Source organism: Siphateles boraxobius, unplaced genomic scaffold (genome assembly GCF_051911475.1).
Source record: "Siphateles boraxobius isolate OS27281-9 unplaced genomic scaffold, OSU_SipBor_1 26, whole genome shotgun sequence".
Lineage (NCBI taxonomy): Eukaryota > Metazoa > Chordata > Actinopteri > Cypriniformes > Leuciscidae > Siphateles > Siphateles boraxobius.
In genome coordinates, this window is record NW_027508876.1 from 18,353,712 (window position 1) to 18,370,238 (window position 16,527).

The 16,527-nt window shown below is 34.7% G+C and overlaps 2 protein-coding genes across 3 annotated transcripts; both read right to left on the reverse strand.

Moving 5' to 3' along the window:
* Positions 1–1,187: 1,187 nt before the first annotated feature.
* myd88 (MYD88 innate immune signal transduction adaptor) lies at positions 1,188–6,198 on the reverse strand. The gene is made up of 5 exons (XM_077244600.1): positions 5,660–6,198; positions 4,976–5,098; positions 4,706–4,886; positions 4,225–4,316; positions 1,188–2,506 (listed from the first exon to the last, which is right to left on the reverse strand). The coding sequence occupies exons 1-5, from the start codon at positions 5,961–5,963 to the stop codon at positions 2,352–2,354; spliced, it is 855 nt and encodes a 284-aa protein (XP_077100715.1). The 5' UTR covers positions 5,964–6,198; the 3' UTR covers positions 1,188–2,351.
* Positions 6,199–6,815: 617 nt separating this feature from the next.
* cry-dash (cryptochrome DASH) lies at positions 6,816–16,185 on the reverse strand. Of its 2 annotated transcripts, none has more exons than XM_077244601.1 (14): positions 15,992–16,185; positions 14,834–15,006; positions 14,653–14,746; positions 14,422–14,552; positions 12,037–12,185; positions 11,563–11,651; positions 11,408–11,481; positions 11,240–11,329; positions 11,077–11,156; positions 9,622–9,681; positions 9,046–9,203; positions 8,830–8,949; positions 7,584–7,760; positions 6,816–7,477 (listed from the first exon to the last, which is right to left on the reverse strand). In XM_077244601.1, the coding sequence occupies exons 1-14, from the start codon at positions 16,052–16,054 to the stop codon at positions 7,373–7,375; spliced, it is 1,563 nt and encodes a 520-aa protein (XP_077100716.1). In that variant the 5' UTR covers positions 16,055–16,185; the 3' UTR covers positions 6,816–7,372. The 2 variants fall into 2 exon arrangements, with proteins under 2 accessions (XP_077100716.1, XP_077100717.1); XM_077244602.1 differs by having other exon boundaries at positions 7,232–7,477; positions 7,584–7,742.
* Between the last annotated feature and the right edge of the window lie 342 nt (positions 16,186–16,527).

Here is a 16,527-nt window from a genome sequence, read left to right on the forward strand (position 1 = left end):
TAGAACACTAGTCCTTTAGCCCTACGCAAAATTAAACTAAACTTAAACGCCAGTACAGTACTGCTAGGAGCATAACCTCCAAAACCTAGATCAGCACTTTCACCCAAGGTCAATTATTGCAATAATTGGTGAAAAATCATCCTTAGCTCTCAAATAGTAATAAAATGCATTGTAGCCTCTTTTTTTAACAGTTAATTATGCCGCCATCTCGTGGAATAAAAGGGACACGTGCCATTCCTCAAAAAGAAGGCTATCCATTTGAAAAGGTAGAAGAGTTCGGAAATAATTAATAATTTAGTAATTTATTTTAATTATAGCTTGATTATTTAGTGATAAGAACATGAACAGAATGCCTAACATAATGGAAATAAAGCGCTAAATGTAGGCATTGCTGAGTGTGTCAAAGACAATCTAGATATATTTCAAATAAATTATTGGTTTATATTAATTTCGGTAAATTCATTTTAGAATGTTGGACGGTATTTTATAAAGTGAGACAAACCAACTAATTCAACAACACACAGAACCTGGCTAATCCTTGTCACTTCCTGGAGGATGATGTCATTAAGCAACTGACTTTAATTAAAGTGATATTGCAAAAGACTAGAATGGAAAGTGAAATTGAGAACACAGGAAAATCCTATAAAATGAGGATCAATTACGACAAAATTCCCAAGAATATTTTAATACATTTTATGTTATAAGTGCACCCGGGGGCAACATAGCAAAAACAACAAAAAACTATTCTGAATTTTATTATGATATATAAAAAATGAGACATGTCCTTCCTCTAACATACTCACTCACGGAACACATTTCAGAAAGTTCCTGTCATGAAATCTGCAAGGTGTGCTGCAGAGGTCACTACTGTTTGTTGGATTTTCAAATCCGCTTCAGAAGAATGTATTTCTCGCTGCTTCGTAGAAATAGGTTCCACTAACAGGAAGTGCGGTAAATGTGGCCAACTTGATCTATATACAGACGTACATGACTCTGTACACACATAAATGACCTTCTATCTAAAATATGATTAAGCTTTTTTAAGCTATTAATGCAAATAATATGCAGAGCAGTCATTTATATATATATATATATATATATATATATATATATATATATATATATATATATATAAATTGTATGTACAATGCTGTCATGATGTATGTCTAAACGGTGAGCACAGGAGATAAAAGATGTGTTGTTTTAATATAAAAATCAATTAAAAATTACCTGTATAGCTTATAAGTTGTGACAAGCAACACTACAAACAAATACAAACCCAGTTTCATAAATTGTTAAAACATAGAAAAAAGAGGAAACAAATCTTTTGAAATTAATTCTATGCACACACACACAAAAAAAAAGATTTAAAAAATAATTGAATCAATAGTCATAAAGTCTGATCTAACTGATCAAAAGCCATTATCTTTTCTGTGCAGATGAACATGTCGTCAGAGGAAGACAGGTATTCAAGAAGTAAAAACAAGGTTAACCGACCGTGACTCCGTACTCAAGATAAAGACTGTGACAGTCTGTGAAATGCCGAGTAATAATGTTCATGGCAAACCGCAGAACAAGCATAATATACACAAATATATTTCACATTAACATTTATAATACAAAACACTGCCAGTATGAAAGACAGATTAACAACAGAGCAAAAAAGTGTTCATGTTCTTGTGTGCCCATAGTACTAAATACAGTGTTAAAAATGAAGGTTCTTAAATGACTTTGATGGTTCAATGAAGAACCTTTAACATCCACGGAACCTTTCCATTCCACAAAAGGTTATTTAGATTATTAAAATGTTCTTCACACTAAGATGTTTCTTTTAAGAACTGTTGACTGAAAGTATCTTTGAGGAACCCAACATGGCTCTTCTATGGCATCGCTGTGAAAACTCCCTTTTGGTACCTTTATTTGTAAGAGTGTACCATCACTGCAAGAGGCTTCAGTAAAAGTTTAGTGATAGCAAACCGGGAATAAATTGAAATAAAAGCTGGATGATTATGCTCATTCAGATTTCACATACAACAACACTTAACATGAACAAAAAACAAAAGAAAAACTTCTGCACATTACAAACAAGACAAGAAAAAAAAACTAAAGATGAACCATTTTTGGGATTTGCTTTGGAAAGCTGAGCAACCTTTTGATAAGGGCTGATGTAAATACCATAAAAAGTGTCTTTCTTGAAATGTTCATAAGCTGGACTCACTACTGAGTCTGAGAAACTCTCCAAGCGAGCAAAAATCACAGACGGTATTTTCCCTCCATCCTCCATAGAGAACAGTGTGCTTTACCAAGTGATGACTGGTATAGTAAACCTTTACTGGTTTCTACTGAAAAGTTCAGGGGAGTGAGAGCGCCTTGCCCAGTCGGGTCCAGAACCAAACCTGTGTGCAGGGTCTGGTGTAATCACAGATGGTCAGAAAACGGAGAATGCTGGGAAAAGGCTTCTTCATTGTTTTGTAGACAACAGGGATTAGGCGTTTAGAGCGAGCTCCTACAGAAGAGACAAAACGAAAAGAATATTTCTATGCTGCGTTTATAGCTGGATTATCCTTCAGTTTTCATGACGTGAAATGCATACTTCAACACAGCTTACTTAATATATCATATAAAGAGATGAAAAAATATATAGTACAACTGCAGAATTCAATGGTTAAAATATAGCTGCAAGCAGCGATGACGGGCTCAATCACCACGTGTTGGCTCTAGAAAAAAAAGGTGGGCACATGCTTTTATGTGGGTCAATATAGGAGGACTATATCAAAAGCCTGTTGCAAGTGACACACTTTCTGTTTTTTCACTTTCCAGGTGGCGATATGACCGTTACTCACAATAGTCATGTTCATGTGATCAGCCTCCATGACCAAACATTCAGCTCAAGTTTGATCAAAATCACTTAATGCACACATGAAATAGACACTTCCTGTTTTACTTTTTTCACCACGGATTTATATCCTAGCCATGGCAAAACCAATAAGAAGCCATATAAAGGTATGTATACTATATAGAAGCCATATAAAGCATTTTATACTATATAGAAATTAAATCTTAAAATGTAAACTGTGATCGGCTAGCTCTAATCTGCTAAATGCAACTATCAAGGTGCGGCCATTTTTTTCGTTGCTCCGCAAAATGTTGTGGGCAAAGTCCAGTCATTTCAATAGGAATCAGTGCGATCTGGAGTTTTGTGTGAAGGTGTAAAGTTCCCCATGCAGATTTCATTCATTTTAAAGCTGGTTACACAAATTTGCCGTGCTGATCAACAGAAAGCTGCTTGGTTTGAAACTGACTTCTGTGTGAGCTGTGCTTTATACATCACTACATTATTGAGATTTTTTTGCATATACATTTTTCTGAAATTTCACTAATGTGACCGCAGCTTTAGGCATTAAGATATTATAATTAATAACATCATGATTTTCTGTGCAGGTGCTTTGAAATAATAGGTGCGTCCAAATTTGCGTACTTATGCACTATTCTATGACGTTTAGTGGTATAAACAGTGCCAGTAGTGTGTTCACACTGAATGTTACAAATAGAAAAAGTACACTTTAAACACCCGGATGATGCACTAAATTTACTGAAAAAACAAAGTGTGGAATGTTGGACACTTCATGCACTCAACTGTCACAGCTTTAATTATGTGGCAGACTGGGAGGGACTATCAGACTCCAATGTTGAATGACAAAATATCCTTTTAAAATTCATACTCTACACGGATGAGTACATAGTGTATAAGTGCATAGTCCTTTGGGACACAGCTAATGTGTGAATTTGTGAAAAGTCCAATAGAAATAGAATTGACTTGACAATAAAAATAATATTTGCAATTTAGCAACATCAATGTCTCGGCATTATGCAGTTCAAATTTGATGACAATCACATGAATCCTATTTAAAAGTTCACTGCATGCACTGCATTCACAAAATCATTAACTACTAGTGATTTGGCTCAATGAGAACTATAAATGTACAGAGTATCATATGCATATGTGCATGTATGTATGACTTATGCAGCAAGTTTATGTACCCTGTAAAAAAGGGTGCTGAGAGTCTGCCACCATGCATAATGGTCGACAACTCTGATTTATGTTTCAAATTTTAGATTTTAAGCATGTTAAGTGCCTCAAAAAGCCCTTTGGCCCTAATAAGCTCACTTACGGAAGTAATTAAAACAGTAATGCAACTCAAATAAATATTAAAGATATTATACCTGGGCAAAGGCTGAGTGCAAACTTAGTCTGAAAGTCACAGGCATCACTATCCAGATAGTCATCGGAAATGACCACCACCATCCTCTTACACCTATGGGACAATTTTTTTTATTACAAACATTACAATTGATTACAAACATGTAAAGTAGATATTAAACAATTCATCAAGAATTTACAAATCTATGAAATAATATTAACTAGGCATGCTCCGATATTAAAATTCCAGCCAATACTGATACGCTGATTTTGGAATTTATGTTATGGCTGATAAACAATAAATCACTGATATGATATCATATACAATTTAGTTAAAACAAATGAAAAATAAACAACGAAAGTCATCACGACTGTACGATATAAAGAATTGATATTCAGTTTTAGAAATATTACAGCTAAATATTACAATTAAAAGTTTTGTTAAATAATTATTTATTTGTGTGTGTGTGTTGAGCATTGGATGAAAAATAACCCTAAACGGACCTTTTTTCTATGAGCTCACTGGCGATGGTCCACACACACGTGCCAGGAAGGACGTCTCGGTCAAATACACACAGCTTCAGGTTGTATTCAGTCTGTTCCAACTGTTTGATCATCTCATGGACAAACTGGAAGTCATTCTGACAATAGCAGATGAAGGCATCAAAGGTCTCCGGTGTTAGTCCTGTTGACAATGCAGACAATGATTAGTTTGGTAAACTGATAAACAACTAACTCCACAGTGCATTCAGACTGAACAAGGAAAAAACTCACCTTGTGGATCATCATACAGTGTGATTCCTTCTCGCTCCTTTGTGCGAGGCCCGCAGCTGTCCACCACTGGAACCTGGACGGGCTTCCTCAGTTGTCTTTCCATATACTTCCTGCAGTCATCATCTGTGCAGAAACACCAACAAGATACAATAACACTTAGTTGGAGACATGCCATTGCATGTTTAAAATGGTAGTCATGATTAGTCATTCTTTTCTCAATCATGGTCTTTGAGCATATGTGTTCAAAAGATGCCATGTAATATTGTCGGTTTCCATAATAACAGAAATATAAGCTGAAAGAAGAAAGTCGTATTTACGTAGGATCTTTGAGGGTTAGTAAAATTATGGGAAACATTTTATTTTTGGGTGAACTAACCCTTTTATTAAGTAGACAAGAATTACAAGTGACCTGTCTTCTCCATTTTTTTTCTACTTATGGGTTGATACTGCATATAAATACTGAATATAAAATAATAACAACAATAGTAATATTAATAATATATTTACTAAATAAAGAAATTAATTTAGTTTTAATTATTTAAAATATTAGTAGCAAACATTTTAATTACTGACATATTAGTAGCAACAGTAATAATAGTAAAAAATGTTGTATTATATATTATTACAACAAGCTATATCACATAAAGTATATATTATAATATAAATAAAATATGGATGACAAACCTATAATCTCTTTGAGATCTGATATAACATCTTTCCTTTCCGCTTTTTCTAAAATCGACAGTAAATTTGCTACTGTGGCCTCTGGACGAGTTTCCCACTCCGTTAAAACCTTTTCAAAGGGATAGTCTCTTTTCTCGAAATTTTTGATCTCCAGGTAGGTAAAGTCCATCATTTCGGCGACTGTCCTCCAGTCTGCTGCCACTGTGTTTTGAGGATTCAAATACAGTCCCAGTTTCTTTCGGAAACTGCAGTTTAAAGCTGTTACTGGAATCTCCTCATGGTTTATACTTAACTTTGATTCCATTTTTACGGGCAAAATATCACAGTTATCCTCCGAGATTGTTAATATCCTCGTTTAACTACAGAAGAGAACGTGATTTAAAAGTTAAATATATTAAGGTGTCATTTACTGAAGATACCGATAAACTTAAGGAAATCAAAAATTACGAAGATATGCTACGCAGTACAGTACACTGAATAACATGTTGTTTTACATACAAGTGAGGATTGAGGAAATGCTCGCTAAACTAGAAAACGTCAGAGAAATGACGAAATAAGCGTACAGCCAATGGACTCATGAGCGTGCGCAGTGTACGGAAAAAGGGAGGTTCGACTGTTTCAGAATCGGCTGTTATAATCTACTGCGTAATTGAGAGATTTGCAAAAAACTGATCTCAGGTCTGCTTGCAAGAGCAAAGCGCTAAACACCAAATATGGACAATATCCGAAACTTTTACGCTAGAAAGTTATTCAAAAAAAGGCTTCAAATGGTTTCCTTTTTTAAGAGCGTTTTGGTTCAATGTGTTGAATATACGTTGTTTGTCTATGTTTGGAATTCTCTGTTTTCACTAAAACCTCTCTCACTAAAAACACTTTAGTTCAAGCTATGAACGTCGTGAAAAAAGAAATGTTGGCATACTTCTTTAACAAAAAAAAAGAAAAGAGAAGAAGCAAAGCAATTTTGTTTCCAGTGGTTTAACCAACATGCAGGAAGCAATTTTGTTGTCAATAAACCAAACCATAATATAGATATATGTGAAATGAATATTTCATATTTTGTGAAAGTGTATATTTTGTCCACGTCAAATAATGTAGCCCTGAGAAAAGTCTTTGATATTCATACCTCAAAGAAAAGTTATAATAAAAGATGCAGGAAAAGTATTGCAGTACTTTTTACTTAGTACTCTGACTAGTAAACATAACACACAGCTGTCTTACAGCCTTTCCCCTTGCTTTTCAAAACCATACTGAAACAGTTGGCACTTCTCACTTCCTATTTCCGAATAAATGAAGAAAATATTCTGAATGTGCACATTATTCAAATTTTTTCACAGTTTGTCTATAATTTACATCATAAATCAATGGCAAAAGGCAAAACTCCCCCCAAAATGTATTTTTAGGTACTTTTCAATACCCTTGACTAAACCAGGACATTTGCAGAGATTTATGAAAACAACCAAAAATATAATATTGTATCCAATACAATATATATTACAAACACATGAAAATTAGAGCTACAGTTTGTCATAATGTCCTCAGAATGTGAGCAGCAGTTTCTGTATCTGTATATGGAAACAGATTCGGAAAAAGCAATACAAAACCACACCATTTTTTCATTTCCCCTTCCTCATTCCAGTCTGTAACCTGAGCAGATCCCTCACTACTCTGTGTGATGCAGGTCAAGGAAAAGCACCAATCCACTACATCTCATCCTCAGAAACCCTTTTTCTTGGAGAAGTAGAAGTCAATGCCCCTGTCTTTGTGTTGTCTTGGTGTGTAAGATGAGCCCTTCTTCCCTTTTGCTGATGATGGACCAGACTGAAAAAGAAACCAAAAATATATTGTGTTATTTTTTTTATTTTTTTTAATACAAGCTTGCATTTGTCCCTACTAGTCAATAATAATCAGCTGTTAATAATCATACTGATTTGTTGTTGACATGACGGCTCCACTCGGGTGCGATGACGATGGGCGAGGGGTATGTGTCGTTGAGCGAAACCTTGGCGTGTGAGAGCGCCGAGTTGCTGAGGGTCCATGGCGTGTGCACGTCCCCACCTTTAATACCTCCAAGCTCTGGAACCCACTGTCGGACATAATCCCCCTTCACAGATACAACATTTAGTGTCAATTTTGCACAGAAAAATACCTTATTATGCTGCATTAATATCTCGGACACATCAGACGCATGTGTAACTGCCTCTTACTATATTTACACTTACATTCAAAACAGAACCTGTTTAAGTGACAATAAAAAGCATTTAAAAGTGGAAAATTTAATATATAATATATATCAAATAAAATAATAGTCAGTTTAGGCCATAAAGGCAGCTGTTAGTTCATTATTAATGATCATTTTAATCATTTAAACTCCATTTTATTTGCTGATATTAGATAGACTATAATTGTGCACTTTAAATTATATAATTCAATTTATTGTTTTTTTAATTGTTTCCAGGCTTTAAAAATATGATTCACATAAGTTTATGATTCAAAGCAGCTGTTGATTATTCTTTAATGATAATTTTAAACAATGATTTATTTTTGCTGATATTAGATCAAATGTACTTGAGCACTCTTAAACTTGTAATTCAAGATTTATTTTATTTCAATTAAGTTTATTTAGCCTTTTTTATATTGGGTAACACTTTATTTTACAGTGTCCTTGTTACACGTTACATGTAGTTACTATAGTAATAACTATAAATTATGTATAATAACACTGCAGCAAGGACAACTTAAATAAAGTTTAACCTTATTTTGATTTTTTTAAATAGATCATTTAATTCAATTTAAATAATTCCGGAAGGCTGTTAATTGTTACTATTCTGTTAATTTATTAATTACAATTTATGTAGACTAAAAAAATGGTTTGATATTTTTACGTTTCCCTTTCCAATTTTGGTTTTCCTTGAACTTTTTAAAAATGATTTTACTGTTTAAATTATGTTCAATTGTGACAACTTACCCCTATAGTATGTAGAACTTTGTAAAAAAAAAAAAAAAAAAAAGTGCAATTATGTGTACAGTGACCTTTATATTTTTTCCTTGGTAAAAAAAAGACTACTTTTAACAATAAAAGATGTACTAACAAAATATACGAATCAGAATGCAAGTGTTTTTTGGTTTTATGTGCTAATACCGTAAAAGACCTGTAAAAAACTACACCTTACGTTATTGTCATAGTCCAGTCCTTGTTTGATCATATTAAACTTCCTGTTTTCTCGCGGGTCATTTCCTATTCCGGCACTATAGAGCCAGTTACCATAGTTGCTGCAGACGTCATGGTCCACCTGATGACAATGAAAGATAACAGCGCATCAAACGGCAGCAAAGAGCAGGAAGCATCAACACACTCCATCAAATATACTGTAGCAAATGTTTCTCACCAGCAGGTATTCAAACCACTCAGCGCCCAGTCTCCAGTCTAAGCCCAAATCCTTGGTCAGAAAGCTGGCCACATTTTGACGTCCTCTGTTGGACATGAATCCTGTCAGCGCAAGCTCCCTCATGTTCGCATCTACAAACGGCACCCCAGTTCTCCCATCTGGACAACATGTGAAAAATATCTTGCTATTAATTCACAGAAAATCAATTGAAATGTGTATTCTTCAGTTGATTTACGAAATTAAAGGGACAGTTCACCCAAGAATGAAAATGTTGTCATCGCTTACTCACAATCAAGTTGTTCCAAATCTGTGTGAGTTTCTTTCTTATGTTGAACACAAAAGAAGATCTTTTGAAGAATGTTGGTTATCAAACATTTGACGGTAGCCGTTGACTTCCATAGTAGGAAAACAATACTATGGAAGTCAATGCGTGCCATCAGCTGTTTGATTACCAACATTCTTCAAAATATCTTCTTTTGTGGAAAGAAAGAAACTCATTCAGGTTTGGAACAACTATAGGGTGAGTAAATGATGACAAAATTTGAATACTAGCAGATTCACTGAGGGACACATTACCTTTCCATGCACAGAACCATGTCATATCTGTCTTCCAGGGCACATGCTTGTCTTGCAGACCTTAAGTTCATGAGGGATGAAAAATTATCATATTAATCATTTAAACATTCATTTAATTTGAATATTATATTAGAATGTAATTGAGCACTACAAAGCTTTTATTCAAGTACTGGTGGAACATTTTTCGTACTTTATTTTATTGTTTATGATTGTTATGTGTTGTTTTTTTGGCTTCCTTAGTTAGCTTCATGTCAGTTAAAGTTTCAAATAAATAAAAAAGACAAAACTTGACCATTTTGAGAATTGATCATTTTTGGTCGGTAAGGCAAGAAATTAAATCAGCATACTTTTTCTTCAGCAAGAATGCATTAAATTGAGCAAAAGTAGTAAACCATTTATAATGTTAAAATATATATATTTTTTCTATTCATCAAAGAATCCTGGATAAAAGTTATCACAGCTTTCACAAAAGTGTTAAGCAGCACAACTGTTTTCAACATTGATGATAATTAGAAATATGTATTGATTGAGCAGCAAATCAGCATATTAGAATGATTTTTTTCAAGTAAATTCAATTCAATTCAATTATGCTGAAAATTCAGCTTTGCCATCATAGGAATAAATTACATTTTAAAGTTAAACAAGAAAACAGCTATTTTAAAGTCCCCTCATAGTCAATAATTTTATCCCTTAAACATATTTAAAGTTTTTGATGTGAAAAAACTTCTTTATGCCTTAAAATAGATTGAATATAACTCTACATCCTTGATTCATTTAGTATATGCGGATTCATGGACATGCAAATTAGCCCCGCCTCCACTCAATCACACGAGCTAAGAGATCCACTAGACTCTAGATCAACTTTACTCGAGTTACTGTAGTAAACGCTGCACAATGGTATCGCTCTATACAACCAACGTCGGACACATAACAGTAGGGCTGGGAATCGTAAGAAATTTTCTGGTTCCGGTTCCGATTCAATAAAAATAATTAATTAAAAAATAGTAGTAAGGAAAAATTGTACATTACTCAACTCAAACAATCCTTTTTGTGTTTACTTCTTATACTTGTCAAATGAGTTTAACAGACTGGTAATGTCAACAAATTCAACATTATTTAGCAATTTTTGCATTCTCTGGGAGAATTTGGGACCTCTTATTGTATCTCCAGCACTGGAGAATACTCTCTCAGAAGGGGTAGAATATGCTTGAACACACATGTAAGATCCAGACAGGTGAAACAGAATATGCAGCTTTAACAGTCACGTCTTTATGAACGTTTTTCATATATGTAATCGATACACTCGTTAAGCGACTTTCAAAAGGTGATTTACTCTGTTTTGGTTGCTATAGTGTTTTTACTGTGTTTTTTATTAAATAAATGCAGCCTTGGTGAGCATAATAAACTTATTTCAAAAACATTAAAAAATCTTAAACAAAACAAATCCAAACTTACCATTCATATGAAATATTCTGTCTCCATATTTTAAACCCACAAACTTGAAGTAATCTCTCCACAGAAGTTCAAATATCACCCTGGTGAAGACAAATTTAGTATCCTTACACATAAAACCCAGAAATGAGTTAATCTTCTTTGAAAACACATTCCAGTTACTCACCAGTATGTGCTTTGATTGGCGGTTCGTTCGGCCTCATACTTCTTTATCTGGTCATAGATGTACCTGGGTGATATGCAGCCCAGCGCAAGCCTGAAGTAAAGTGAAGGAGGGTCAGCATTAGTCTGTGCTTTGCTTATGCATTATGAAAACATCATTTCCAAGGCTCACCAAGGAGAAAACTTTGTAGAATAGTCCACTCCGATCATGCCATTCCGAGTCTCCTTATAAGACGCAACGGCATTCTGTGATAAAACAAGAACATGAAATAACCCTCTTTCACTGATGAAGTTATTTTTTTAGGAAAAAGGAAGAGCAGGCCTCACTGTATCCCAGAAGTAATGTTTCAGTCTAGCAAGAGCCTTGGTCTCTCCACCGCGACATGGGAAGGCCGAGCGGCTGTCCATCACTGGCTCTGAAACCACAGATATGAAATATATCATGGCTATTCTTTGTGTTTTATGCTCCAAATATCCTTCTGAGGATTATTCAGTCATCTGAGAGGAAATCAGAGCACAATTCATGTAAAACTGCAATATTAAGAAAGAGGAAATATGATTCAGCCTTTTCACCGTCCTACTGACTGTTATGTTTTGTATCTAGAAATATTGGTGCAGTTTACTCTAAATATGTGATTTAACCTGTTAAATGTCAGTAGCTACGTTTACATAAAATCATTCCGATAGATGAATCCGAATATATAGTGTTTATATGAAGGATAAATAAATTGATCAGGTTGATGTGTGCGTTACCAGGTTTACACATATTCCAGTACAGTTACTGTATGTAAATCAAGGTACCTGTTTGTCCCAGGCCCTCAAATGTAGGTATAGGACCCTCTTCCAGTCCAAGGGGAAGAGATTTAACCTGTTCCGGGGTGGAAAGGACCGGTCGCACTCTGCCCTGTCCTTCAACCACTTTTCTGAACTGGGTGTAAACATCAGGTAACCTTTCAAAGACAGCGGAAATGAAGTCACACGTTTAAATTGCTGACCTCACATGCACTAACACCGACACTGTAATTAGTAATCAGGTCTTAGAAAAAGGAAGTAACAGTAACAGTGGAATTAAAATAGCTTCTAGTACTTTTCTGTAAAGTTTCCGAGGAAAGTTAACTTGTTTTACAAAGCTTAGCTAGGATGAAGTTGCTAAATGAGGCGTTTAAGTGGCAAACATGAATGGACTAAAGTAACTGGTAAAACAATAATTTGATTTGATTTTTTATTATATGTCAGCACAATGTCGAATTATATGGCACCCCTGGTAAATATGATCAAAAATGGCTGTAAAAAAAATAAATCTGCATTGTTTATCCTTTGATCTTTCATTCAAAGAATTTGCAAAAATCGAACCTTTCATTGAAGTAAAAGAATTGAAAGTGGGGGAGGAAATCACATTATAAAATAAATGCTTTTCTCCAAAACACGCTGGCCATAATTATTAGCACCCTTTTATTAAATTATTTTTGCAATCTCCTTTTGCCAAGATAACAGCTCTGAGTTTTCTCCTATAATGCCTGATGAGTTAGGAGAACAACTGACAAGAGATCAGAGATCATTCCTCCATACAGAATCTCTCCAGATCCTTCAGATTCACAAGTTCATGTTGGTGCTTTTTCTCTTCAGTTCAGCCCACTCATCAGGTCAGGGAACTGGGACGGTTATGGCAGAAGCTTCATTTAGTGCTCTGATTTTGATGTTTGTTTTGGACCGTTGTCCTGATGGAAGATCCAACCACGGCCCATTATAAGAGTTCTATCAGAGGCATGTCAGGTTTTGATTATTTATCTGTTGGTATTTGCTACAATCCATAATACCATGTATCTTAACAAGATGTCCAGGACCTCCAGCAAAAAAAAAGGCCCAAAAAATATAAGATCCAGCAGTATATTTAACCGTAGGCATTGGGTACTTTTTATCCCTTTTTGCACCAAACACATCCGGTGGGTTTGCTACCAAAAAGCCCTTTTTTTGTTTCATCTGATCATAGAATCCAGTCACTTTTGAAGTTCCAGGCATGTCTGACAACTAAAAATGCTTATTTTTAAGTTTATTTTTGGATGAGCAAGGAGGATTTTTCTTGAAACCCTGCCAAACAACATGTGGTGATGTAGGGGTTGTTTGATATTTGTTTAGGCTTTCTGACTACTGAGACTCAAGTAATCTCTGCAATTCTCCATCTGTGATCCTTGAAGAGTCTTTGGCCACTCAAACTTTCCTCCTCACTGTGCATTAAGGCAATATAGACACACGTCTCTATCTTCCTGGCAGATTCGTAACATCTTTAGTTGATTGGAACTTCTTATTGCCCTGATGGTCAAAATAGGGATTTTCAATTCTTTAGCTATTTTCTTACAGCCACTTTCTATTTTGTGATACTCAACAATCTTGTGATGCACATCAGAACTATATTCTTTGGTTTTACTCATTGTGATTGAGAAATAAGGGAATTTGGCCTTTGTGTTTCGTCATATTTAAACTCCTGTGGAACAAGAAGTCATAGCTAGACGATTTCATGTTCCTAGTCACCTTGGTGTGCTAAAAAAGGTAAATATTAATGGGAATATACTTCAGAGATATTTTACTCGTAAAAAATATCTCTGGGGTGCCAATAAATTGTGGCCAACGTGTTTTAGAGAAAAAATGAGTTTTCAATGAAAGGTTAGAATTTTGCACATTTTTTGAATGAAAGATAAAAAGGATAAACAATGCAGATTTATTTTTTACAGCCATTTTTGATCATATTTACCAGGGGTCCCATTAATTCTGACCACAACTGTATATAAAACACAATATATAATGTTTATATAAAACACAATATTAAATAATGTCTTAAATAAATATTCTTCAAAATTGTATTAAAAAAATTCCTTAAATATATAATTAGAAAATTTGTGATGTGGTGTTTTGAATTCTCAGATAACGTTTTCTTACACACTTTTGAAATCGAGTTCCTGTTTGGAAAAATAGTTGAAAGAAAGAACAGTCTACGGAAGATCTAAATTTTATATTAAGATTTTTTTTAAAGCATAATTTCATTATTTTAATGGCAAAATATTATGTATGGAGGCTCAGACAGTTTACATAATACTAAACAAAATAAAATAAAATGCTGATTCAAAATATAAATAAACACTATAATAGCATATTAAAAACACAAATTTAACACTGCAACACTTGTCCTACCCTCCAATGTGCCTGAATGGCAGATCATCTCGGTGGTAAAGTGTAGAGCCCCAGAAAGTCTGAACTTTGACTTTGTTTTGGCAGCAGATGTCCTTTAGCTTCTTCTCCACAGTCTTTTCCTCTGCCGCCACCTTCAGGCAATAGCAGAAAGATTGTATACTGAAGTATATATACTGAACTTACTGAACAAATACTGAACTTTTTCTGCACTGTAAATGGCCACAAACCCACCTCCTCATGAAACGCCACAGCAGAGACTGAACCCAGCTGCTTAATCAAATCACCTACAACATCCTCCGGCTTTCCTTGCCTGACCAAAAGCGTGCTGCACATGGGCATACAAACATATATTCATCATAAAACATCAGTATGTGGACAGAATGTACATCCTTGAGTGATGGAAAATTCCCACCTGCCCCGTTTCTTCAGTGTTGCTCTCAGGTCTTTCACACTGTCCAGGAGGAAAAGTAAACGGAACGGACCAGTCTTAGGGAAGTTGAAGTGATGGGTGTCCTGGTAATGACGGGGGTCGAAGCAGTAGAGGGGGATGATGTGCTCCGCATTCCTCTGAGCCCAGTGAAACACCTGGATGAATGAAGTAAAACTGGTTTGTCATGTTTTTTAATAGGTCCTACAAAGCTTAACGTGTCAAAGCAAGCAGAGCATTTCATAAAATTTAAACAGTGTAGTTTATAGACCTACAATTTGTTTACTAATTCAAAAGATAAATATATAGATTATTGGGTAGTTTGTCGGTAAGGGTCACAAGGGGCATGGTCACACGCTAGCACTTCTACTGAGGACTAAACTTGCATATAAATATTAATAAATATAAATTATTCTTGAACTGACCAAGGTGTGTAAAGGGAGAAGGTTACATTAAAAACATTAACAAAATTATGATGTTAAATATATACAGTATTTAATGCAATCACATCAGAAGTAACTGTAATTAAATTACAGAAAAATTAGTAATCCCTTTACTTTTTCAAGGGAAAAGTAATTAAATTACAGTAATTGGATTACTTATTAATTAATTCTATGTATTAGAATTTTAAAGATATGTGAGACAATTAATACAAAAATAAGTCTAAATTATAATATATATATATATATCCATTGAGTCATTTTTTATGTATGGAATAATTGAATTATAAGAAAAATAATGCACACCCGATGTGATAATGCGGCCACGCACGCGAAGCAGAATATACATATATAGCGTCATAATATTTAACGTTAAATTATGCATATTTATGCAAGTTTAGTCCACGCCCTAGTTTTGACCACGCCCCTTGTGACGAACCGACAAACTACCCAATGAGCGGCCATATTTCTCCTCAGTTCCTATAAAGTCCATTTATTATTCTTAAGTGTTCCGTTTTGTGTTTAAAAAGTAATATTAGTAAGAGAATCGTTGTGACGTGTTAAATCTCTAGCAGGACGTCATGTCATATCGAGCAGGACAAGTCTATGCACACGGATTTAGGCGCGAGTGTGGTTTGCTCGAGACAAGAGACGATTATATGCTCCTATAGATTACATACAGTCTACACAGTGTGATATTTACCTCGTTATCATGCAGACGCAGGTCGTTTCTCAGCAGACATATGACCGTACGAGAAGCGGACATCCTGGCAATCGGTCTTTAGCAGTGTAAATAAGTCTCGAGCGGTCGTGTTTACGTTGAACATGCAGACCAGCAGCAAAGAAAGAGTGACGAGCACGTTTAGTAACATGCGCGTGAGGAAGTGAGGTTATCAAACATGCAGTCTGAAAGCGCACGTGCTCTCCTTACCATCAATAAACAAAAAGTATTTCAACTCTTAAGCCACACTTGAATGTGAACGCGAATGTCTGCACGATGTAACAAATTATAATACTTATAATAAATGTTTTTCATTGGCTACATATAAAAAAGTTTTTACTGTCTTCAAACTAAAGCATTTTATATGTTTTCCTTAGACACGTCAGACATATCATCCACTAAAATCATTTTTAGTTAAAAACTAATTTTATTGATATAGCACTTTTTTAAACAAATCAATGCAGTTCAATGTGTTTGAGGCAAGAAAGAAACAATAGCTACAATAAAATAAACAATAA

Coding starts and splice junctions, on each gene's coding strand:
- myd88 (XM_077244600.1), bottom strand. CDS start 5,963: ATGGAATCAAAGTTAAGTATAAACCATGAGGAGATTCCAGTAACAGCT. Junction 5,099..5,659: donor AGATCTCAAAGAGATTATAG/GTTTGTCATCCA, acceptor GTTTCTGCACAG/ATGATGACTGCAGGAAGTAT. Junction 2,507..4,224: donor TGCACTCAGCCTTTGCCCAG/GTATAATATCTT, acceptor TCTCTTCTGTAG/GAGCTCGCTCTAAACGCCTA.
- cry-dash (XM_077244601.1), bottom strand. CDS start 16,054: ATGTCCGCTTCTCGTACGGTCATATGTCTGCTGAGAAACGACCTGCGT. Junction 14,553..14,652: donor CTGTGGCGTTTCATGAGGAG/GTGGGTTTGTGG, acceptor TATTGCCTGAAG/GTGGCGGCAGAGGAAAAGAC. Junction 8,950..9,045: donor AGTGGTTTGAATACCTGCTG/GTGAGAAACATT, acceptor CATTGTCATCAG/GTGGACCATGACGTCTGCAG.